Raw genomic sequence first — 27,568 nt, forward strand, 5'->3', positions numbered from 1 at the left:
AGATGTGGTATTATATTTGAAGATAAATATATGTTTTCACTTGTAATTCATTAAACTTTCATTTGTTGTATTGGTATGGAAATCAGTCAGCTTAATATATCTTATGAATTGAGTATCATTTAGATACGACGCTAACCTATTTCCGAATAAACCGAATACATTTATATTATCCGGAGTAATCCATGTCTTTCCCTTCAATGTATAGGTTTGTTCAAGATCTGTATCCTGGATAGTGCAAGCAAGGAAGTATCTCCTAAGCAATTGTGTATGACTTTCGTTTGAATTGGTATCCCAAATGGGTAATTTGATAAACTATTTGATACTAACAAAAAGATTAAGTAATTGTGCAACAGTTTTTCTAAATATCAATATTTATTTACTTTCAGGTAAAAAGAACATATAACTGGAAATAAATGATGCAATCAGTGATGGGGATCAGGATAGAGAAAAGATGTTCCTTTAAGCTTATAAAGGACATATAAAACAATATATTTGAGAATTAAATCATGAAACGAGGCATGAAGGCAAATAAAATTTTATCCCATGACTAACTGGCATGGAGAAATGTAGAAACATAAAATTTCTCTAAACAGTAATTTTGAAAAATGTGAAATGGTCATTTAAATGTATTTACCATCATATCTCATACAATGTAGAAAGAAGTATGTAATTTCGTAGATATTTCTCCTATTAAATGTATATAAAAAATGAAATTTCTCCTACAAACATCAATCATATTTTCAAAAACATTGATATTTTGAAACACGAATATTTAGTTTTTCTAAAAAATTGTTAGAGAACTTCTAATACATTCTTTTAAAATCATAAACAGAGAAATCAGAAAGCCAATGTTGTAGAAATACAGAAAGAATCTGCACAGAAATATAAGGAGTGTCAATTTCGGGGAAATATCGAAAATAAAATCCTTACAAAGACCTAAGGAATATAAATTTTGGGGAAATACATACAGAAAATTAAAAAAATTTTGAAGAGACAGAAGGATAGTCAATTTCGGGGAAAGGAAATACATAAAGAAACAATACATAACAGAGACCTAAGGAATGTCAAAGTTTTTACAGAAGCCCCTTTAACCAAGTGACCTGTAAAAATATCGAATTTATCCACGACACAAGTAGGAATATAATATATTTATTAGAGAATGTAGGCATATATATATTATTTTCTCTAAACATGTTAAAGAAATATAAACTAGAGGCTCTAAAGAGCCTGTGTCGCTCATCTTGGTCTATGTGAATATTAAACAAAGGAAGCAGATGGATTCATGACAAAATTGTGTTTTGGTGATGGTGATGTGGTTGTACATCTTACTTTACTAAACAGTCTTGCTGCTTACAATTATCTCTATCTAAATGAACTTGGCCCAGTAGTTTCAGTGGAAAATGTTAATAAAAATTTACAAATTTTATGAAAATTGTTAAAAATTGACTATAAAGGACAATAACTCCTAAGGGGGTCAATTGACCATTTCGGTCATTTGACTTATTTGTCAATCTTACTTTGCTGAACATTATTGCTGTTAACAGTTTATCTCTATCTATAATAATATTCAAGATAATAACCAAAAACAGCAAAATTTCCTTTAAATTACCGATTGAGGGGCAGCAACACAACAACGGGTTGTCCGATTCATCTGAAAATTTCAGGGCCAGGTGAGCTAAAAATGTATTCCACATTCTCTATTCTTGTCAGAGGCACATGTAAACAAAACGTTTTTGGATTTTGATGGTTTATTAAATTATGATGTATACAATTTTCTGTTTGAAGGATAAATCCTCTAACCTATAACTCAGGGGTCAGCAGTGCAGACTTCAGCATTTAAGAAAGAAGTAATGTATACCTGGTAGCCAAACTGAGGAAAGTGAAGACCCCCAGCAAAGCTTTTTTAAATGAGTGTACTAAGATTTGCCCTCACCCCACTGAAAAAGTATTTTCGAAAAGTAGTTTAGAGGAATGTCATCCCCATATATATCTGATATATATCTGAAATTCAATTCGTCCACACATATTCCTTTAGAAAAGTAATAAAGTAACTGAAACATTTGATATTATTTTACTTGCAGTTATCATGCATAAATTTATTTTTATAATTTAATATCTTTGGTGCTTAAATTTCACCATTTATTTCGTTTGTTGTTTATTTAGTTTATGTAGTGATAATGATATTTATTTCTGTTCAGGGACAACAAAGAACTCCTCTGAAACCATACAAAGTCAGAAATATGTGTGGTGTGAAGTATAAATGAAAATTTATGAGAAAATATCCAATTTCGGAGACTGTTATCGGTGAGTGTCATATACTCTCTCGACCATACTCAGTCGACGACTGGGAGTAGTGTCAACGGTTTCTGATTCCTAATGAAGTGTTTAAACACTTATTTTTGATCTAATTAAGATCGAATAGTTTCCATTGTTATATTCATTTTGATCTCTTTCGTTAATGTCAACGGTGTTTACGTAGTGCATACAGTTATTGAGTTAAAACAATTAAATACCATTGAAAATTACATTTCGCTACATTTTACTTCGTTCTTCCCAACTGTGGTGGTAGGGGTCTTTTGCATTATGCTCTTCATGTTCATCTCTTTAAAGAAATATAATTTTATGCATTAACTGTGTTCAAATCCTCGTTGTTTCCAAAAACCAAAACACTTGCCTTCTTGTACGGCGATTTCCTAGTTTTTTCTTGTCTTATGAAAATTAGAAATAATTTGAGCAAACCAAATGACACTCTGAATGGTTGCTATTTAAAAAAAAAATTCTTTCTGTTTCCTAGAATTGCGGACAAGGAAAGTGGTAATTCAGGATATACAAATAATATTTCATAAGCGACAGAAACTGAACCAATCAATAATATGAGCAATAAGATTAAATTCATTACAAATTTGGTGTTTCAAAATGACGTAATTTAATTTTTTTTTAAATTTAAAAGAAATGTATGATTTTATGCATTTTAATGTTGTATTCAGTCAAATGTGATGTCAACTTTTCCAACTTTACAGTTTCCCAACCGAATACCACCTCATTATTTGGGTTGATATTTATATGTCCAATTAAGTTAATTAGCTCCTTACGAATACTTGTATTTACACAATTTTTGATTTCAAATGGTTTTTTTTCTAGCATTCTTGATGAAGCCAGAAAAGTGTTACTGAAACACAAAACTTATGAATTGTAATATTTTCACTATCTGCCTTATATCACACACATTACAGATATTATTTAATTAAATAATAAATAGAAAAACAGCTTATAGCTTTCATTTATTGAGAGTAAGACTTGTAACTACACTTTCCGAATCTTCATAGTGGATTTTTTCAGAGAGGTTTTTTTAAACGATTTATAAATTATACCCTGCAGAGTATTATTTCTATGGGTGTAATGCCCATTTAGCATGGCCTCTCTACCTGTCCAACATTGATTGTACCACCATCCACCTTTAAAACTAATATTGAAAGCACAATTCGTATAACTAAATTCGTCGTTATCTTGATCATATGTTGAGAACTTCTTCCCATTAAAATAGTTCATTCCGTCACCTGAAAAAGGACACGAAAGCATGAAAATTCTCGGTCGTTTAAAGAATTATCTCTCAACAACGGATGAATAGTTTCTTCGTAGTAAGTTTGACATAACACATACAAATTTTCCAAAAAGTAAGTATTAACTTAAATGTACTAGTAATCCTAAGAATACTCTTTGTTTATATATAAGACGATGTTATGTCAACGAATGCTAGATCATCATGAAAATATATAAATAAACACAAATGGAATTGTGTGAGACGAGATTTCAATGTTATTTTCCTACTAGATTTAAACAGTACATACCTTGTTCGTGATGTTCAGTCTTTATGTTTCTATGTTTTGTTTTGGTTACTTTTATTTGTCTTTTGGTCCTTCTTTGTTTTGCTTTGGCTAAAGCAGTATGTTTTCGACTTATGAGTTTGAATATCCCTCTTGTATATTTTGTCTCTCAGTTTTGTATCAATGGACGCTGCCTTAAATGACTCATTCTTAATTTCGTTATTGGAAGTAACGTCAGATTGAAGTATTCATTTGAATTTGGGTAGACATGAGAAGCGTTAAAAACCAAAACTAAAACCTCAAAGTGTATTCAACTCCGCATTTTCTGTTAAATGATTTTTTTTAAATTTGATTCTTCGGCATAAAAGAACAACCCAAACCAAGATTAAATTATATTAAAGTACAGTATGTCAAGTGCCCTTTTAATAATTTTTGAGTTTTCTCTAGTTATTATAAAAAACGCTTCAATTTTTTTTCTCAATTTTGTTAAATTATTCTTACGAGTATGAAGTACGGACACATTTTGTACACTTCTGCACTAGAAATCACAATATTTTATAAATATCTAAACCATTTAAGATAATTAAAAACAAAGTCTATTATTTGCCAGAATATATGCGTTTTTCATTTGTCGTCATTTAACGAAAACGTTAAAAATCTGCCAAAATACTACATTAGCCTCATTTAGTATCTATGATGGATTTATTTAGATATTGTACCCAAAGATTCTGATAGCAAGATTGAACAGAATTGGTCATCATATTCATGTATTATCAATATTGATGGGACTGAACAAATAATTATTCTTATAAAATTAGACCACACTTTACCACTCTTTGACTGAAGTAATCACAATCAATTTCAGGAGTCATCTTTACCATTTATTATTTGATGCAACGACAAAGAACCTTCAGCACACATAAAGCTTTAAAACTTTAAATTCCAATGGTGTATGCACGTCACTATCTCTTTGACAAAATCTTTAAAACTGTAAAACTATGTTGATGGGGCATGTCCATTAAGTAGGCATCACAAAAAAGCAGATTCCTAAACCTTCATGTAAATGTTTGAAATGTCAACATATGCAATGTTTTCTGGGGAAAGAATACAAAGCACCCACTCTTTAGCACCACAAAATAATTTGGTATATCTACCTGCGTTTCCTGAGTAATTACTGATACTTAACCGGTATTTTGTAGATGCGTCGCCTATTGAGAAGCTTCTATAAACTGCATAACGCTTGTTGCGATCCCAGTCCTCCACATCGATCCTAAGTTCATGAATTTCCCTCTGATGTTAGCTGTGCTATATTCTTGTTGCCTAAATTGTATATGTGTATATTGATGACAACAATTTATCATATAGCAGTTATTTTGAACAAAGCTGGTTTAAATTTAATCCTGGTAACTATATTTTATCTATGATGAGTTTATTTATCCACTTAAAATGTAAACATATAAACAAACAAGTGTTATCGTGTATATATATATTAGCCGTATTTGGCACAACTTTTTGGAATTTTGGATCCTCAATGCTCTTCAACTTTGTATAAATTGTTTGGCTTTATAAATATTTTGATATGAGCGTCACTGATGAGTCTTATGTAGACGAAACGCGTGTCTGGCGTACTAAATTATAATCCTGGTAGCTTTGATAACTATTTACACCACTGGGTCGATGCCACTGCTGGTGGACGTTTCGTCCCCGAGGGTATCACCAGTCCAGTAGTCAACACTTCGTTGTTGACATGAATATCAATAATGTGGTCATTTTAATAAATTTCCTGTTACAAATCTTTGATTTTTTCTAAAAACTAAGGATTTTCTTATCCCAGGCATAGATAACCTTAGCCGTATTTGTCACAACTTTTTGGAATTTTGGATCCTCAGTGCTCTTCAACTTTGTATAAATTGTTTGGCTATATAAATATTTTGATATGAGCGTCACTGACGAGTCTTATGTAGACGAAACGCGCGTCTGGCGTACTAAATTATAATCCTGGTAGCTTTGATAACTATATATAATTATACAATGTTGATTTCCGATGCTTTGTGGATCTTATATAATTTTTATTTTAAACATAGCTTTAGTAAATAAAGTATGAAGTTGCTGTTTCGTTAAAACAGTAGTGCTAAACTTTGAGAAAGCTCATAATTATCAGGTTAACATTTATTTAATAATTGAATGCTCCTTTTTGTAAATTTATTGGGGTGTAAAAGCGTTGACCGAAGTTCATTTGGATGAAGCGGGAACTAATGGCCCATCATTTTACTATGTTCATATTCATATTTATGATTTAGAAAGGAAAAGACCAGAAATGTGCAAGTTTGTCGATATTGTCTAGGATTACTGATTTTTTTTAATTTAAAATGAGCTGTAGTTAATGTAGAACAGATTTTGTCTGTTTCAACTTCATATGTTTTTTTTTATCCAGGGAAATTTTAGCAGCTGCTATTGGCTAGCCACGATAGTGTCATTTATACAATATTTAATCGTAATGTGAAAGATTTGGAGAAGCTACAGTTTATTGTATATGCATGTATTTCCAAAATGACTGCATTGTAAAACAAAACAAAACTCATTAGGCACAATGCTTATAATTTTGTGCATCTACACATTACTTAAATAAAAAAGTAATGTGTCAAATAAATTACCGAGCTGAAGAGCACTGAGGGCTTTTACTTCGGAAAGGTTTTGTCAAGTACAGCCAAGGTGAACTACTATTCCACTCTAGTGACAATGTTTCGTTTCAGATACACACCAGAAATCACCAGAAATCACCAGAACATAAAATTAGTAGAGGAACACCCTAGGCGGTCAATTTTGATGTTATTGTGCGATATACAAGGAAAAGCTTTGTTTAGGTATTTCTCATAGTTTATGTTAAACTGTGTCTAGTGGTGTTGGTCATCTTGAATTTGGATTGTCTAGAAACTAAAAATTTGTATTAAGCTATCTTTAGGGCAAGGTGAACTGATAAATTGTAGAAGCATAAACTATAATTTTATTGGGTTTCTAGAAAATGTTCACATGCGCATAGACTCCCATGGTTTTGTTGAAATTATTTAAAAGATTTTTTTTCAAATATAATTTTACTTTTAAATTGATAAATTCAATTGATTGTTTCATGATTATAGATGTCTACGAGAGAGAAAAGGAAATATGAAGCATGGTATAATACTAAATCCCTAACGGGAGGGATTGTGCTTGATTTTCATTTGATCCTTCAATCAGTTTCATTGAGGTCTGGAGCTGACATGTCAGTAACTGCTAGTAGTCCTTTGTTAATATATATGTATCATTATCATTTTGCTTAGTTTCTTTTGTTACCTATTCTGACATCGGACTCGGGCTTCTTTTAAACTGAGTTTTACTGTGCGTATTGCTGTACCTTTGTTTATATGTCTGAATTGTATGCGTGTATATTGATGCCAACAATTGATATTTTAAACAAAGCTTATTTATCCACTAAAAATGTAAAACATATAAATAAATAAAAACAACTTATAACTTAACAATTGAATGCACCAGGTATCTTTAAAAGTGACATCAAAATGTTGCGATTGGCTAACATTGTCCTCTACAATAGATGTATGTTTAATGACAAAGCGTGTTATATTCCTTGTGTACGAATAGTGAAATTTAAAAAAAAATCTTGAGATTGTACATGTTTAACTTTAAATATCAATATTTGTTACTTTAATTCCAGCAGCAGTCTGGGTATGTCAGTCAAATTTGTCTTACCCAACCAGAACTCCCCATGTAACTCTCCAAATCCATTTTCATAATCAGTCCAATTTCTATTGAATTCAACAGCACCATTAAACCGCTTTTGAATGACCTAGAACATACCATTTTATAAATACAAATATATAAGGGAAGATTATTTCATATTCCGGATGAGATTATGAGGATTTTGGACGCGTGATTTAAAAAATAAATTCTCTCTTCTTTTGGGGAAGCATATCCAATTACATTCTGCCTTGTGGATAATTTTTGGTTTTACTTTTATATCTAGCCGGTTATTCATTTGCAACATTTCCCAAAAGTTGAATAGTCCTACGAATGAGTTGTCAAATGAACCTATCTTATTTGTTTTTATCTGTAAATCCTTTTTAAAATGAAATATCCCAAATTGCCACGTATTAAACGCATCCCATCTAGTTTATTGTAATAAAAAAAAATAAACCGAGACCAAGAGAAAATAGTGCTTTATATATTTAGTGAATTCGAAGCACATTTTTGGATTCATCTTAATCATGAGCGCTAAAACTTGAGAAAAAAAATGGAAGCCAAGTATGTATTAATACTGAATAACGGTGCTATATAGCCTCCCCCCTTGACATTTTTTCTCCCTGCAATGAAGAGAAGGTCTTTGTTTTGTCAACACTCATCTTACTTAAAAATCTACGGTCAAGGAGTGGATTTGAGGCACCTATATGCATTTTGTTACAGGGGTGAAAGTATCCCAATTTTTGTAAAGCTGACATACAATTGCACTTATCTTTCATGTTGCAATTCAGTTATGTTACTTAAGAAATAATTCATGGGGGCTTGAATTAATACTAATTTTACCACGGGTTGGCCCTTTATGCTAAATATTTTACCACGAGCGACAGCAAGGGGTAAAATATCGGCATAAAAGTTTTGACAAAAATGTACAAGTGATTTTTTTTAAAGAATTATGACCCTTTCAACGCCATTAAGTTAGTGAAATTGAAGTGGTCCAAATATGCACACTTGTGTGATTTTTTAGATATTGATAAATACTGATGAGTACTGCATGCAGTAGTGTATTGTACTCGCCAAAAGTTTCGATTTTCTGCGGCGAGATGTTTAGATAGACAGTTACGTACGGTCTGAATTCGGAGTGGGGTGGGTTGGGTAATGAGGGGCTGGGATAAAATTAATAATTTTTAAAAAAAGGAGATGTATGTGGTATAAATCCCAAGTAGACAACGATCAACTAATTACCAAAGGACGACAAGGTTATAAACAAACATACATGTACACGTGTTAGAGTATATAAATATACTCTTTTGGCGTACAACTCTTCTCATTTCGAGTGAAAAACCTGGTTAAACCCACAACTGTCTTCGAAAAAATGCCTTTTCTATGTCGGAAATTCGCCAGTTTAATATCGTCCAGGACAGAGAGGTTAAAATTTTTTTGATAAAAAGACCAAAATATCGTTCTCCTTCTAAAATAGATTGGAAAGAGTGTCGGTAAGTCACCAAAGATGCTCTTTCCTCGTTTTGTAAAAAGTGGTTTAAACGGGGAAAATCTGATAAAAAATCTCTTGATTCTTATTTAAATAAATGTATGAGTACATAATACACCTATTTCCAGAATAAGAAATAAACTTCAAGAACTTTCAAAGCGGTTTGTGTTTGTACCGGCCGACAAAGCAGCCAACAATGTGGTGGTGGTATGTCGTAAATACTACACGGACGTTCTTAAGAATGAAATTTTAAATTCATCTACATTCAAGTCCATTCGCTCCACAGAGAGTCATATAGTCAACAAACATATCACTACCACATCAAAGCTTAAGGCTTCTTCTGAATATTTGAAGGTCCCTACTATGTATTGGCTACCTAAACTACACGAAAAAACATTTAAATATCGTTTCATCTCGGCCTCTAGATAGTGTTCTACAACTAATATTCCAGTGATCTTAACAAGTTCATTAACTACTATTAAAGAACTTATCATAAATTATTGTAATAAAATATATGAACATAGTGGTATAAACCATTTTTGGAGTGTAAAAAAATCTTTGGATGTTTTAGATAAATTACGTGCTTTTGATGGTCCTTTTGATTCTGTTGACAGTTTTGATTTTTCTACTCTCTACACTACACTTCCACACTATCTTATTAAACAAAAAATTTCCTATTTATTTAATGGTCGTTTGGTAAAGCTGAATGCAAATATATTTGCTGCAACTTATTTAAAGCCTTCTTCTCTAATGAGAAAGGTAAATATGCTAGATATACTTACTGGAGGTGTGCTGAGATGATTGAAGTTGTTAATTTTCATTGATAATATTTATGTACGTTTCGGCAACAAAGTTTATCGACAGGTTGTAGGTATCCCCATGGGCACTAATTGTGCCCCTTTAATAGCAGACTTGTTTTTTTACTGTTACGAATCACAGTTTATGACTAAACTCAGTAAAGACCCGTCGAAATTGCATTTAATTGATAAATTCAACAACACTTACCGTCATCTTGATGATATTTTTTCATTAAATAATCAAAAAATTTCTCTAATATACTGCTGAAATTTACTCCAAGGAACTTACTTTAAATAAATCAAATTTATTCGGTAATAACTGTTCTTTCCTGGATTTAGATATTTCGGTTTGAAACGTGAAACTCCACACTAAAATTTACGACAAAAGGGACGATTGTTCGACCCCTTTTGCTAGTTTTCCATTTTTAGATGGTGATGTTCCTTTGGCACCATCTTACGGTGTTTATATTTCACAGCTCGTTCGCTATGCCCGTGTCTGTTGTGACGTTTTTGATTTTAACGAACGTAATCTATGTTTTACTGGTAAATTATTAAACCAGGGATATCGTTACCATATATTACTTAAAACCTTTCCTAAATTTTTCCATAGATATAAAGATTTGGTTTTGAAGTTTGGTTGTACTTGTAGAAAACTTATTTCAAACGGGATAGCACATCCTCATTTTTACGGAACTGTTGTTAACCGTGCTCGGAAATTTCGAAATGATCCATGTAAACTTATCGCTCCTTTAAAAAAACTTATTCTAAAAGGTTACCAATTAAACACTGTAATAAGATCATTGAATTTTGTTTTTTATTGGTATAAATATTGATTTTGTTATCAGTAAATTAAAAGCAAACTAAATAGTACTGGTATGTTTTATACATATACACATTCATGGATCTACAATCTGTCGATACCTGTAACTTGGCATTGCACAAGGTCACATATTTTTCTTTAGCTGTTTATGACGTCTTTACACTAAAATCCATTGGATGTTGGATCGATGTGTACGGATTGATAGTTTAGTCTTAGATGCATGATTTGTTTTTTTAGTTGTAAGTTGCTTTGAACTAGCAGTCAGATAACTGCGAGTACTCTCAGATCTGTTCCTAGTGTCTTTTTTTGTCGGGATGTACAAGTACCCGACCACGTTCACTTGTATTTTTGTCCATCAGATGAGTTAAGCCTTTTTCAACTGATTTTTATAGTTCGTTCTTATGTTGTACTGTTATACCACTGTCCCCGGTTATTGGGAGGGTTGGGATCCCGCTAACATGTTTAACCCCGCCCCATTGTTTAAGTATGTGCCTGTCCTAAGTCAGGAGACTGTAATTCAGTGGTTGTCGTTTGTTTATGTTTTACATATTTGTTTTTCGTTCATTTTTTATATAAATAAGGCCGTAAGTTTTCTCGTTTGAATTGTTTTACATTGTCTTATCGGGGGCCCTTATAGCTGACTATGCGGTATGGGCTTTGCTCATTTTTGAAGGCCGTACGGTGACCTATAGTTGTTAATGTCTGTGTCATTTTGGTCTCTTGTGGACAGTTGTTTATTGCCAATCATACCACATCTTCTTTTTTTTTTTATATAATCATATTTTTTTCAAGGATACAATAAAACCAGTTCTCTAAATAGTCCATTATATGACTGGCTGAACTCATTTTTGTAATTAATTGAAACTTTAATTACAGTAACATTTAAATTCGTGTAGAAACAGAAACATTTTTTAAAGACATTCTACTTGAACTAGTGGTCATTACACTCGATAAGTTCGTAATCAGAGGTATTGAATGAGGAGTTAACAAAATTTTATAGAACAATTTATGAAAAAAATGTATATTCAGATCGGGTGCTACGCGAGTTCAAAGTAACCAAGCTGATTTTGACACTGATAGATCAGTACCACTTAAGCTGTCAAAATGTTTGCCCTGAAAATCGACTCAAAGTTGTGATTTACCCTCTGATAAAAGACAACAAGAAACGAAACAAACCACAACACAACGAAAAACTTCTCATCACAAACAAATAAACAATAAGTACATACATTATTTGATAGAAGATAAAATAGAAGAAAAAAAAAAGAAAAAAAAAAGAAAACAACAACAACAACACCACCACCAACAAAAACAATAGTAATAATAATTATCATTATAAATGATATTTCAAGATTAAAGGGAGATACACATTAGTTTGGATAAATTTCTTGGCACAAAAACAATTTCATTTTACTCACAGTCCAACCCCCTTTCTCACAAAGCACAGGCACATTTCTGTAACTATCAAAGTAAACTGTAATCAACCCAGAGTTTGTTTTACTGATACACCAATCACTGCAATCTTTCGGCAGAAACTCAATACCTATATGAAATATAAAAAATAGTTTGAAAGCTTTGATTGAAGACTTTTCAATCATATAATGATATACTCATATTTACTCATTCTAACATCAAGTTTAAATGTGTTTAGTGCTTTTTTTGTGTTTGTCAGTCCGTTATCATAACTTTTAGTGAATCCATAAAATAAAGTTTATTCATGTTTACAAAACATATTAACGTTTCGTCCCCGAGGGTATCAGCAGCCCAGTAGTCAGCACTTCGGTGTTGACATGAATATCAATCATATGGTAATTTTTATAATTTTTACTGTTTAAAAAACTTAGAATTTTTCGAAAAACTAAGGACTTTCTTACCCCAGGAGTAGATTACCTTAGCGGTATTTGGCACAACTTTTTGGAATTTTAGGTCCTCAATGCTCTTCAACTTTGTATTTGTTTGGCTTTTTAACTATTTTGATATGAGCGTCACTAATGAGTCTTATGTAGACGAAACGCGCGTCTGGTACTAGTGATAACCATTAAAGATTTTTTATGAAGATATCAAAATAGTAATTATTGTTGTTTTGAAAAACAAACAGTTTTGTAATTTTGGCTTGAAAATCAAACACTTTTCTAATTTTAGCTATCGCTTTGATGTTTTTTTTTAATATTCATGACTATAGCTTATTTTCAGAGTGTGCTCAGTTTTGTTAAACATACAGCTATCCGTTTAATTAGAAAAAAATGATTCTGTTTTTCCCTCTTTTTTTGCTGATTTCAAAAAAGTTATATACCCGGTACTTTCTACTTACATTTAATATCATTGTGTATTTTTTCAAGTTTTTCCTCAATTGCATCCATGTCTAAAAATAAAAAAAAACTTTTGGAAAGGGTAAAATACACCGACTGAATCAATTTATGATTCAAAATCAAATATCCACATGTTTCAAAAATTTATATTTTAAATGGTTGATAAAGGCAACAGTAGTATACCGCTGTTCAAAACTCATAAATCCATGGACAAAAAACAAAATCGGGGTAACAAACTAAAACCGAGGGCAACGCATTAAATATAAGAGGACAACAATGACACAACACTGAAATGTAACACACACAGAAACAGACCAAGCATCAGACAAAATCCCACGAGAATTACAAATATAACACCAAAACCAAATACATGAATTTGGGATAGACAAGTACCGTGACACGTGTTATCGCAATGTGAATTTACACACAAAAATAAGCGAAAACAAACGACGCAACAATAAAATGTAACACACACAGAAACGAACAATAATATAACAATGGCCATCTTCCTGACTTGGTACAGGACATTTTTAAAGGAAAAAATGGTGGGTTGAACCTGGTTTTGTGACATGCCAAACCTCGCACCTTAATGGCAATGTTAAATATAACATTGAAATGACAACATAATATAACAGGAATACAATACAAATAAATAGGAGAACATATTTGACAAAGAAACACATGATCAAAAGATAACAAAAAGCATCAGGTTTAAAATTGAATACGCCAAAAACGCGCCTCGTCCACACAAGACTCACCAGTGACGCCCAGATATAAAAGATCGAAAGTGAAAAAAGTACAAAGTTGTACAGCACTGAAGATCAAAAGTTGAAAAAGGTTGTGTCAAATACGGCTATGTTTTTATGCTTGGGGTAAGAACATCCTTATTATTTAGAACAATTTAAGCTATTGCAAACAGTAAATTTTATCGAATGAATAATAAACAGATATACATAATGAAACTGAAGTATAAACTAATTACAGAAAACTAAACCCGAATACATAATGCTAAGACCAACACAGAATAGACGCACCCGATTATGTCCAGGCCTCAACGCAATAAATCATAAAAATGACGTCACATACGATAGCGAAAAGGCACAAAAAATACGTCACATTTGAATTTATGAAATATTTGAAAAAGCACAAATATGACGTCACATATGAAAATCTATAATTCAAAAGTAAGATGGAATTAGGATAGATTGAAGATTATATTAGAATTAAATACTGATATACAACACAATGCGTATGGCAATACTTATTAATAGCAATTAACTATAGTATATATATGTCCAGTTTGTTATGAATCCAACTTCAAACGTAAATTATCGTACAGATTACGTTGAACAAAATTAAATATTATAAATGAAGCGGTGATTAATTTTTCTTTCCATAACACATCAATATAATAAAAACGACGTCAACACATTTGACAATATCCGATGAGAATTACAAATATAACATTAAACATTTAAACTTAATACATGAATTTGGGATAGACAAGTACCGTAACACGTCTTATAGTAATGCGAATTCACATTCAGCAAAACAGTCATGATTGGGAATAAGTCACGTTTGGTAATGAAAAGATTAGACGACAAAATGACAAACCACAATCTACCATGTGGTAAAAATGTCCTTGGCTAGTTTGACAAAAGACACATCGTATGGATCCACCAATTCGTGATGGTGTCCATAAAATTTACGGAGTGTCAATTTTAATCTGTCCTCCTCATAACTTTGTTGGAGCAGTTTCTGCGTAAGGAGCACACTCCTGTATATGAAGTCCGTATAGTGTGAACAAGCACGTAAAACAGAATTGAATAAACACCTTTTAAGTTATATTAGATTAACTTATTCAGGACCAGTGAGCCTTCGAAATCCAGAAGACAATGATCTTTAAAAATATTTAAGCTTAAGTGAACGATACAAACAAATATGGATATTACGTATGTATGTATCATAATTTGTGGACATTGTTTCTGTTACAAGATCTAGAGTAATACATATAATAGTAATTACCTGTATTGATCTCCTGCACCTCTATTCCCGTTGTACCTGTTGTGACAAACTATGATATTAACATGTTAATATTGCCAAACCACTTTAACACTGTGTCTAAACCACACCGGCAAAATTTGCTCGGACTCGATGCTATCTAACATCCGGCACAATGACGGAACACCAATAGACAAAAGAAAGGTAGGTTTCTCCTTATTGTTTTATTCTTTTTATGATATCGAAGAATATATATACATATACAACTATTTTCTATTGTGAGATGCAATATTTTCTACAACCGTTCTCTATTAACGGAGAAATAAGTCAAAATGCATGTCAAAATGACGAATTGAGTGAACCTTGCCTCGAAATTGTTTAATTTCTCGTTAAATTGTTCACATTGTACGGAAAGAAAGGTACGGGAAGATAGATATTGACACGGAGATTGCAAATTAAGTTATTATGAGCATCTCAATAATTGAAACTCTGTGTATGGAACGAAAGAAATGGGTCATGTCAAAATCGAACTTGCCGGTTTCGTCAATGTATACAACCCGGTTTCGTCATAGATTTCAAAATGCATAACCCGGTTTGGTCAAATAAAAAAAATCATAATCCCATTACATTAGAATTTATTATTTAACTTCAGCGTTCAAAAGGAGTTTTGTGGGTCGTTCGAAAACAAGTTCGTTCACCGGACAGCGGCTTATTATTTATATGAGTCTCAGATTCAAATATATAATAAGCAAATTCTTATTCTTATAGCCGACACATATATTTTGATTTTACTTTGCATTCCGAAATTTTTTAACAGCATATTTAGATTAAAGCTCTCTAAATTTGTTTTTTCTATATGAGTTATGGGAAAATATGTTGAACATTTTTAAACTTGAAATTAAAGTTTACGGTCTTAGAAATCGAAACACACAATTGATATGTGATTTTCTCGCACAAAAGAATTGACACCTTTATAAGTACTCTAATCATTCCATGTATGTAATCTTTTCTACCATCGTTAAAAATAAATAAAATTTATTTATCACTATACTGCTATGTACAAATTAGTATAATAGTCTCAGGTCATCGATACAATTCAATAATAATTATTTTGTTAACATTATTAAAAAAACGAGTCTGCACTGTCGCCATTGTGTTATGATGATCGTACACTGATGTTGGTCAATATATTTTGACACTATATACGGACAGACGAATTCAGTTTATTTCAAAGTGGGCGTATTTCGAACAACTTTTACATACCGCCGAGCGTAGCGAGTCGAACAATATTTTGATTATTTTTTGCTTTAAAAAATCTTCAAATACAGGAATCAATAAAGTTTTGGCAACCAAAGGTGGGGTCGGGGCGTGCAACATTTACGTCATCTAGATTCGCCACTTACCTTATAAAGTGTATACCGAATTTAAATATTGCAAGAAATAAGAAAACAGGGACACCCGGGTAATCGGATTATGTCAGTTGGATTATGTTTCTCGTAATAAATGCCGAATATCAAGTTCTTTTTATCGATTTCTATACATTTTTTTCAAATAAATATAAAAGTTATATATGAAAATGATAAGGCAGACAAATATACAAATAAATCGACTTGGCCGATATCCTAATAAAAATTATTGACCTTTAATTACGATTTTTTTCTCCATTTCTTCGCGTTTTTACACGCCCGTCCCAGTTTTGACAGGCCGTATTATTGTATACACCCGTCTAACCGTCCGTCCTTCCATCCGTCCGTTCCTCCATCTATCAGTCATTCTGTCCGTCCGTCCGTCTATCTATCTTTCTGTCCACCATAAACATGTCGCACCGTAACTTCAGGACAGCTTATCTTATTTTCTTAAAATTTAACATGATCTGTAAACCTTTTAGTGAAAATCAAATTAAATCTTTTTGAGTTACAGAACATGTAAGTGAAACAGGAATGCGTGTTTTTTTAACATGTCGCGCCATATCTCAAAAAACGAAGTATTATAACTGCATCAAACTTTATACACTTCTTAGTTATATAAATACTATAAACTTTTGTTTACTTTTTGGTGATGTTTACAATTTTGGTTTAGAGGGATTGAATTTTTTTTGGTAAACAAAAACAAAAAGGGGGGGGGGGGCATTTAAACATGAAAAATTCATACAAATTTCAAGCGACAACAATCCGACCATAGAGCAGAAAACAGCCGAAGGCCACAATGGGTCTTCAATGAAGCGAGAAACATCCGGTGGTGTCCTTTAGCTGGCCCCTTAATAAATATGTATACTAATTCAGTGATAGTGGATTTCATAGTAAACTGCGAATACATGTATATTTATCATATTTAATGGATAATTTTAACTATGATACAAGTTTTGGCACAAATCGCGAATTTACTATAAGGCTCTGCCATAGGACGAGTTAAGGTTTATTCATCATTTTTTATTATTTGTACTTTTGTTGTACTGTTTGTGTCAGCGACAACACTTTGACTCAGTCCATTTCCCGAGTCACAGGCTTGTAATTCCATGGTTGTCTTTGGTTGCTTTGTACCATATGTGTTTTGAACATAACATAGGCAGGTAGTTTTTTTGTTTGAATTGTTTTACATTTATAATTTAGGGCCCTGTTATAGCTTGCTTTCATACGGTTTGTGTGTTTTTCTCATTGTTTAAGGCATACGGTGACCTAAACTTGATTAATTCAACATCATTTTTGTGTCTTAAAGAAAAATGTCTCATTGTCAATGTGTATGGGATAAGTGGTTACCGTCACTTCTTCTAAATAAGACCTAGATATAAATGACGGTCATGTTTTGCAAACCAACTTTTATTCACATTGAAAATACAATACTGTCAGATATTGTTTTCGAAAGTTATCTTGAAGTTTCAATTGAATTCGAACTGTAAAAAAGATGAATTTGAAATGTAAAAAAAAAAATGAATTTGAACTGTAAAAATAATGTGAAAAACATGCCTATAGGAAAATAAATGTGCCTACCAGAAACGGGGAGAAAGTTACAAATATCATTGATATGTTATGAATGCTTAAGTGCGCAAGGAACACAGTATATATAGTACCAGAAAATCTGGCAGGACTGCATGCATGATCAACTTGTGCAGAGCAGTAAAAACTATAGTCGGTTTGGGACTGTTCGTCAATGATTGAATGCATAGTGTATATAATTTAGTATAGTAAATCAAAATTATGGCACAATCAAAACACATACTTTTATTTTTCATCTTTACATACTACTATTATAAACGAAGAAAATATAATAATGTTACAAATAGTTAGATACCAGTGTTTGCTATTGAGTATTTATATTCCATTTAAAATAAGTTTGAAGTTAAGTGAAATAAGGGATACGCCTTTCATTAGAAAATGTGTATTATCATAATTAACTATGTCCAAAAGTGCCTGTTTTAAATAGATTTTAACACGCCAAGTTTACCTTACAATAAATATATATTTAAATTCTCGAAATACAATGTTCAGATCCGTGCCAAAGTTGCTTTTCATAAATTGTTTGTTAAAAAAACCAACCAAACCGGGTGATATATATAGACGAAACCGGGTGATTGTGTAGTAACAACATTGACGAAACCGGTTTAATTTAATTTGACATGACCCATTTCTTTCGTTCCATACACAGAGATACAAATAATGAGATGCTCATAATAACTTAATTTGCAATCTCCGTGTCAATATCTATCTTCCCGTACCTTTCTTTCCGTACAATGTGAACAATTTAACGAGAAATTAAACAATTTCGAGGCAAGGTTCACTCAATTCGTCATTTTGACATGCATTTTGACTTATTTCTCCGTTAATAGAGAACGGTTGTAGAAAATATTGCATCTCACAATAGAAAATAGTTGTATATGTATATATATTCTTCGATATCATAAAAAGAATAAAACAATAAGGAGAAACCTACCTTTCTTTTGTCTATTGGTGTTCCGTCATTGTGCCGGATGTTAGATAGCATCGAGTCCGAGCAAATTTTGCCGGTGTGGTTTAGACACAGTGTTTAATAAAACATCAACATTGGTAGAGTACGTTCTAATCTTTACATATTAACTGAAACGGTCGCTTTCACATAAAGGTTATGACGCGTATTACTTTTATATTATTATTTAAAATGAAAATAAAAATGTGGGCTTTACGTCAAGAGAAAACGATCAAACAATATTTTGTGGGCAAAATAGTGTTCAGAGAAGATGTCAATTATATAGTTCATTTTCATTCTCCAAGTTTATAAAAGTTGTGATTTGATTGATCGGAATAATCAAAGGTCGTCCGTCAAAATTATTCCCTATTCTAATATGACGTCCTTATTACGATTTAAAAAAAAAAGCCGTGTTCTAATGAGCATGAAAAATATATTTGACACATGCGCACAAACTAAACGTTATTTCCATCGTTATTCTTAACAATGTATACATTTAAGTAGCTAGCATAAACTTTTATTATATATTTCTATAAAACAACATATATTTACCCTGCTCGTAGTTTTTAAACTTATCAGATATGAAATGTATTGCACAGACTCCTCGGTGAGGAAACGGGGAAAGCCAAACAATTTTACGGTATTTTCGTACGCTTCGACCTATAAAAATACTATATTTGTCCTATTAGAATCGAAATAATTCCTCCATGTAATGCTCTATGCTCATTTTAACATGGGTAGGTATTATATTTGACCATATTTTACACCTCGCTAACGCTCAGTGTAAAATATCGACAAATATAATGCCTACCCATGTTAAAATGAGCATACAGCATGACATGAAGGAATTATTTCTTAATTAACGAAAAGACACCTTCCCAAGATATGGGAGACAACTGACAACTAAAGAATTGGTGGGGTCGGAGGTAAATTAGTTCGTTATGATCACAATCATCCCTGTTTAAATCTTGTTCAGTCGAAGATTAACAAATCAATAAAAGACCAAATACAAAACCATGCAGTGGAGGACAATTACTTCCATAAAAAATATATAACAAAAACCTAAAATAGCTACCAGTAAAACAAATTACTTGGTATTAAAAAAGTGAACGACGAAAAAGTGGGTTTGTTTGTTTTGATTGCACTATGAAATGCAGTTTTTAATGGTTTATAAACATCCGTTTGATGCAGATTCAAAATACCATGTGTAACTACGAAATAAAAAAAGATGTAATGCTTGAAAGTAGATAAATCTAACAAATCATTAAAAGTCTAATTTTAGTTCTACTGTGCAAATGGGGCACACATATTTATGTTTTATTTAATAATGTTGACTATTGTTTAACGTTTTGTATACACTAAAGTATTCGGCAAGAAAAGCTGTAGATGTTGTACAAGATGTTCAGTTATATTGTTAAGAAGATGAGAGGTAAGACAGTGTAAGAAAAAGAAATGTTGTAATGCATTCTGATTCTCAAGAGGACATTACATCTACCTAACAACTAAGAAATGTTTGGATTTTAAACTTTGTAGTCTGCAAGAACACATAGTTTTTGAATAAAGTAATAATACTTAATAAACTGTGTAATCAATATATATACAAACCGTTCAGCATATTCTTAATTTCGGTGACAAGCTTTAGCACTTGTTCGGAGTCTACATTTATGTTTTCCATTGTACCTGTCGAAAAAGGGATCGAAAATTCAATAATTCGCATAAGGTTCATTACTTGGACAGGACAACGTTGATTATGCAGTATTTATTATAGTTAAACATTAATGATTATTTCAGTTAAACATTTATGATTATTTAGAGATGATTTCAACTTTCCAGTTGTGAATTTTCCTTTTCTAAGTGGCAACATTCCAGCAGCACCTGCATACGGTGTATATATCTCCCAATTGATACGATATTCCCGTGCTTGCATTTCCTATCATTATTTTCTTGATAGAGCATTGTTGCTCACAGGGAAGCTATTAAATCAAGAGTTTCAAATGGTGAAGTTGAAATCAACGCGTCGTAAATTTTACGGACGCCATCACGAGTTGGTTGACCTTTATGGAATAACCGTTTCACAAATGATATCTGATATGTTCCTTTCGTCGTAACTACAATCCCCTTCCCTTTCATAAATGTGACCTACCGAATTAGACAATTTACCGGATTTGTTATTTCATAAACAACACGACGGGTCCCACATGAGGAGCAGGATCTGCTTACCCTTCCGGAGCACCTGAGATCACCCCTGGTTTTTGGTGGGGTCAGTGTTGATTATTCTTTAGTTTACTGTGTTGTGTCGTGTGTCCTATTGTTTGTTTGTTTGTCCTTTTCTTTTTTGTCATGGCGTTGTCAGTTTGTTTTCGATTTATGAGTTTTACTGTCCCTCTGGTGTCTTTCGTCTTTTTTTTTAATAAACTTTTAAAAAATCTGAAAAATAAAATTATTTTTATACGGGGGGATATTATCATGTTTTTTTTTTTATGCATGTCAAAGATTCAGAAATTGGAAGTTTGCGTTCTGATAAATGGAAATTATTTGATTAAAAACTATTCTACGTCGTGTTAGACTATCACGGCCTTATTAACTTTTAGGAATTTTGGTCCTGAATACTTTTCAGATTCGTACTTTATTTGGCATTTTTACTTTTTTTGGATTCGAGCGTCAGTGATGAGTCTTTTGTAGACGAAACGCGCGTCTGGCGTATATACAAAATTTAGTCCTGATATCTATGATGAGTTTATTTATTGCAACAAGAACCTCGAACAATATCATATTTGAATAAAAGTAGATGTAGGTCATGTTTCAATAAGATAGCAACAATCGACTAAACAAACAAGAGACATATAGAGGACAATACACAGCAATATATAGCTGTTGATTGATTTTTTGCATGACTTTTAAATGTCATATGTCTTTCAACACAATGAGATATACCAAAAAAATATATGATATATCAATCAAAAAACATAAAAAAATATCATAGTTTAGCAAATTTAATTTCAACCTTGACGTCATTTTAATAGTCACAAACCAGTGACCTCAATTTCAAATATTATAAGTCTTTATTATGTTTCGTCCCCGAGGGTATCACCAGCCCAGTAGTCAACACTTCGGTGTTGGCATGAATATCCATAATGTGGTCATTTTAATAAATTTCCTGTTCACAAAACTTTGAATTTTTCGAAATACTAAGGATTTCTTATCCCAGGCATAGATTACCTTAGCCGTATTAGGCACAATTTTTTGGGGAATTTTGGATCCTCAATGCTCTTTTGATTTTATAAATATTTTGATTTGAGGGTCACTGATGAATTTTATGTAGACGAAACGCGCGTCTGGCGCACTAAATTATAATCCTGGTACCTTTGATAACTGTTAACTTGGTCGATGCCACTGCTGGTGGACGTTTCGTTCCCGAGGGTATCACCAGCCCAGTAGTCAACACTTCGGTGTTGACATGAATATCAATAATGTGCTCATTTTTATCAATTTCCTGTTCACAAAACTTCTTAGGATTTTTTTTTATCCAAGGCATACATTACCTTAAACGTATTTGACACAATTTTGTGGAATTTTGGATCCTCAATGCTCTTCATCTTTGTACTTGTTTGGCTTTATAAAAATTTTGATCTGAGCGTCACTGATGAGTCTTATTAAGACGAAACGCAAGTCTGGCGTACTAAATTATAATCCTGGTACATTTGATAACTATTTGTGAACACCATAACTTATTATAGACGTTCAGTGGAAAATCGTCTATTTTTCCCTTTTTCATATTAGGCAGACTTTATACAGGAACTTCTTTTCAAAGAAGAAAGAAAAGAAGCAAGCAGTATCTTTTTACTTCACTGTCCGTCTTGAATATGATATTCTCTCACTTTATGGAGTAGGGGCAATAATGCCCTTATTGGCCCAATAATTACTGCAAATTTAAAAGTTATCATACATATTCTTTAATTGCTGAAAACTTGACTATGATACAAGGTATTCAGAAAAAAAATTGACATTGAACAAGCTACCATGGCAACAAAGAATGACTTAATTTTCATATTTTCTAAAAAAAAATAATGAATTTCCTCATTTTTTCTCATTTTTTTTGAATATTTTAGATTGAAAAAGTATGTGCACACCCAAGAAACAACTTTATACTTGGTGAGATTATGTTAATAGTTATAATACAGCTTCTGTAAAATTATTTGGTTGTTTCTCGGCTGCGAACAATATTTCCACAATGGAAATAAATATAGAAAGCTGCATAAACTCTGTATTTTTCGTCGATTTTGTGAAAACAATACATATTAAGACGTTATTGTGACGTCATCAGAAAAAAAATCTTGATGTGTTTCATTAATATTTCTAAACACTATGCATTTCTAAAAATAATGTGCCAATTTGAAATAGTTATCAAACGTTTTATTTTCTTGGGCCAAACCAGGCCTTAATGCTCGCTATGACTATGTTAAAATCTTTATTTCCATCAAATTTGAGATAAAGGATACAACATATACAGTTCTGCCTCATATGTTGACTTACATCTAAAAATTGACAAGGGTCGGTTGAAAACTAACTTGGCGTAAAAAGAAATCATTCCAGTTTCTAAATTTTGAACTTTCAATTATGTTACATCAATGAAGCAGCGCCGCCTATTCCCGGAGTATATCTGCAAGTTGATCCGATATTCCAGGGCTTGCATTTCGTATCCTGACTTCCTTGATAAAGGGTTGCTGGTCACGAGGAAACAAAAGCAAGAGTTCGAAATTTTGTAGTTGAAATCATCTCTTCGTTAATTTTACGGACGCCATCACGAGTTGATTATTAATCATTACCGTTTTTTTTTAAATGCGTGTTTGTTTACATTATCAACAAATGTGATTAACATTCTAGGTCGAGTTGTCGTTCATAGCGATCCAAAGTGTATATAGTTTGTTCCAAACCATTAGTTATTTCTAGTACAGGATGGCAGTTCTTTATCCACAATAAAGTTATTACAACTAAAACGCATGTTATCTTCAGTGTGTGAATGTGTTTTCGTTCTTTTTTTCTTATAAGTAATTGTTTATAAAAACAAAATGTTTAAAATACATTTGGAAGACTTTGGATTGTCATGTAATTATTGTTTCTCTTGTTTAAAAATAGGAATTGAGTGTTTCTATATTTAACGATTTACATACCACTTTTCAGTACATATTTGATAAATTGAATAGATAATTCTGTATTAAATTTGTTATTAAAGATTATTATTTATGTTTTAAAGATCAATATTTGCAGCGTTGCTTTTCATTTATAACCTTTGTTGAAAGAATTAATCATTTTATATAACTCGTTTGGAAGAATATAGTTGATTCAAAGTACTCTATTGTGCTATACAGGGCTGCCTACGCGAAAGCTGTTTATGGTTGTTGACATCTTTATCTAATTAAGATGTTTGAGGACTGACGTTTAATCCCACCATGGGTAGCAGTGTACTGCTGGATGCGTCCTTAATTGTTACAGTCATTCAAAGCAACATTTCTTTACTTTTGGTCTACATAATAAAAAATGTACTATTGATTGAATTATATTTTGTTTTTAATTTTTTTTTAAATTTAGAAAGCGCTATTACATATGTCTCCATATTTATCAGTTGTCAAATTAGACCAATCTGGGGTCTGCATTCCCTCCATAATTGATCCGTTTACGTATACATACATGTCAGACCCGCTCCCTTTTTTCTTTAAGGGCTTTTAGTTATTTGGTGGACAGGTGGAATTGATTCCCAGTTCCCTCCCAAAACTCCTGCTTCACTACATTTTCTTTTCCTCTGTACGCCTATTTTTTCATCAACATGCATTATCCTTGTTTCAACAACACTTTTCTCACGATTAAAAACATCGTGTCTCAAAGCTTTCATCCATCAAATTCTCATTTCTAGTCTCATTCTATAGTTCCCACGATTCTGTCTACTCCCTTATCAGTGTCACAATGACTCTCACCCATTAACAACCCATCAAATTATATTATACTACCCGATTTTTTCCTATATACAAAAATTACGAGTCAGTTTGTTTGCTTTGAAATAATTGCCATTTTTTCACACATCTGGTTTTAACTTCCATGCGTATTTTTTTTACTATCAATTATATGGCCTCAACGCACACTATCTGATCACAAAACCCCAAATATTACATAGCAAATACATATTCAGGGTTTCTACTTAAGTTTACTTTGCGAGCCCAAAGTGAGGAATTAAATATAAAACAGGGTTAAGCAAAATAAATATCCAGAAGATGTTTTAAAAATAGACTATAGTTGATGAGCTATCCCTTCGTGTAACAAATTTATCTCTCCGGGGATTTAAATACATTGATATTAAGATTGAATTGTCTCCCTTTCATAACAGTCAGTACCAAAGCACGATTATTTGTTTGATGATTTTTTTTTATTGATTAACAATAGTTTAATAAAGGAAAAGGATAATACCTACAATTTTGTGGTCTCACAAAGGCTTTTTCACCTATAAATATAATTTTACATTAAAAACCCAAATGCTTGTGTATATGCTAAAACAAGTACAAATTTGAAGAGCATTGAGGATCCAAAATTCCAAAAAGTTATAACAGTGTTCGATTGAAAAACGTATAAACTGTTGGGTTCGAAATACCTGAGCGACATCTTGCAAAATAAAAAAAATAGCAACACAAAGACTTAATATAAAAAAGATGTGGTGTGATTGCCAATGAGACAACTATCCACAAAAGACCAAAATGACACAAACATTTAAAAGAACTATAATTCATTTGATCCTACGCATATACTATGTAAAGTAAATGAGTTCACTGTTGTATATCACACAACATCATTTTTTTATACTTTCTTTCTTTATTTTGTTTTGGGAGGTAGATGCAAAACAATATGCCAAAAAATGATACTTTCAATTTTGACCCCAGTATAACTGTGTGAAATTATACTAACAATTAAAAGTTACATTGTTGGTTGAATATTATAAAACACTTATTTAAAAGATAAATCGATATTTTTTTACTATATTTTCAGTTAAAAATTGTTTTACTAAAGTGGTTTATTAGTACAAATGATATATCAGATATCTTGAGACGACAAAATACAGGGCGAATGATATAATAATATTCAGAAAAAAAAGTTATTTTTACCAAAGATGAAAATTTGATGAAGCAAGAATAAACCAATGCTCATATGCATCTGAGTGAGAATTTTTTTTTAACTACTTATATAAACATTGTTAGATTTTAAGTTAATAAAAAATATCCCGTATATACTCTATAATGCAACATAGATAGGAATTAGTTTAAATTATGTTCCATTTCGAGCAATTGCTAAATCCTATTTGAGGTTTTGCTCATATGAAAAAGATCAAAGAGACTGTCGCAATAAGGATGATTATTGATTTTATGTCACTCAATGTCATAACTGAGAATAAGGGATCATATTCAAAAATATTGGAGCACTTGAAAGTTTGATGGAAGGAATATGGTCCCTGTGTATAAAAGGTAAAAGAAAAAACCAAAACAAAAGAAATCAACAGAATGATATTATCTATTAGTATTAGTTTGATGTGTTTGTGCTTTTAGTTTTTCCATTTGATTGGTGATACGTTTTGAATTTAGAATTTTCCTCGGAGTTTGTGATATTACTTTTCAGATAAAACCTTTGAACACTTCATTGTAACAAAAAATAAAGCAACATTAACTATGTTACGTTTTTACGAAGTTTCATAATCCATGATTTCTCGTTCATCTGCATCTAAATATAAAAAAAATATAAATGGCTAAATATCATTTATACATCAAGAGTCATCGAAAATGAGTGAAATAGCAAACAAATGGATAAAATTCATGTAACACATGACGGAAATATAATGCTATTTATTTTGACTTACCACGAATCGTAAAATATGTCATCGTCCAAACTACAGCACCAGACAACACTAACAATGTCAGTATTGAAAGAATTAAAAATAACCATTGCTTTAATGATGGTTTAAATTCATGTTTTGTTGCAATTTGATTCTTTATAACGTCGTATGTATGGTCTTCACGTTTAATGTCCTCATACATTTCAATGGATGCCATATTCACAATACAAATATTGAAATTATAACAAGTATAGTGAAGGGAAATGTATTTACAGCTTCCTATATATTTATAGTTACAATAAGGAAGTATAACATATAAAACAATTAACACTTTGACCATCATAAGTCACTTATGAATTAATACAGTACAGTCGTTGTGATATTAAGTACTTAACAAATTAGTTTTCGTCTACTGTTGAGTTTTATCCGTTGGAGGTTCAGCTCTTTTATCAAACAAAACTTTATATCAAACTAAACTTAAACTATATAAGTTTTGTTTATATTCATAAGATGTCTGACAACATACATGACAGTAACAAAATTAAATCTACCACCATTGTTTACATGACAACGTTTGCAGTAATATCAAAGAGAGTACAATTACTCGTTAAATATTTTGACCCGTTTTGTATGCACGAATACAATCGTTCTACAAATATTTTCATTTCGACTTGAAAACATCTTTCAAATTTCAGATTTGTACAGACACTTCCCTGTGTTAAATATGGTCTTTAAAACCTGGTTGTATAGCTGGCTAAACCTCTTGCTTGTATGACAGTAAAACTCC

At 31.7% G+C, this 27,568-nt stretch overlaps 1 protein-coding gene across 2 annotated transcripts; it reads right to left on the reverse strand.

The window, feature by feature from the left end:
• Positions 1 to 3,293: 3,293 nt before the first annotated feature.
• LOC134710904 (angiopoietin-1-like) lies at positions 3,294 to 27,055 on the reverse strand. 2 transcript variants are annotated; one of them, XM_063571320.1, is made up of 8 exons: positions 26,806 to 27,055; positions 20,517 to 20,591; positions 14,997 to 15,032; positions 12,974 to 13,024; positions 12,081 to 12,205; positions 7,569 to 7,665; positions 4,979 to 5,144; positions 3,294 to 3,557 (listed from the first exon to the last, which is right to left on the reverse strand). In XM_063571320.1, the coding sequence occupies exons 1-7, from the start codon at positions 26,996 to 26,998 to the stop codon at positions 5,101 to 5,103; spliced, it is 621 nt and encodes a 206-aa protein (XP_063427390.1). In that variant the 5' UTR covers positions 26,999 to 27,055; the 3' UTR covers positions 3,294 to 3,557; positions 4,979 to 5,100. The 2 variants fall into 2 exon arrangements, with proteins under 2 accessions (XP_063427390.1, XP_063427389.1); XM_063571319.1 differs by lacking the exons at positions 3,294 to 3,557; positions 4,979 to 5,144 and having other exon boundaries at positions 7,375 to 7,665.
• Between the last annotated feature and the right edge of the window lie 513 nt (positions 27,056 to 27,568).

This window comes from Mytilus trossulus, chromosome 3 (assembly GCF_036588685.1).
Source record: "Mytilus trossulus isolate FHL-02 chromosome 3, PNRI_Mtr1.1.1.hap1, whole genome shotgun sequence".
Taxonomy (NCBI): domain Eukaryota; kingdom Metazoa; phylum Mollusca; class Bivalvia; order Mytilida; family Mytilidae; genus Mytilus; species Mytilus trossulus.

What these genes read in the sequence shown, in the direction of transcription:
- LOC134710904 (XM_063571319.1), bottom strand. Translation starts at nt 26,998, where the DNA reads ATGGCATCCATTGAAATGTATGAGGACATTAAACGTGAAGACCATACA. An exon ending in AATACACAATGATATTAAAT is followed by an intron (nt 12,206 to 12,973) that starts GTAAGTAGAAAG and finishes TATTTCATATAG; the next exon opens with GTATTGAGTTTCTGCCGAAA. An exon ending in GTGAGAAAGGGGGTTGGACT is followed by an intron (nt 7,666 to 12,080) that starts GTGAGTAAAATG and finishes GGTATGTTCTAG; the next exon opens with GTCATTCAAAAGCGGTTTAA.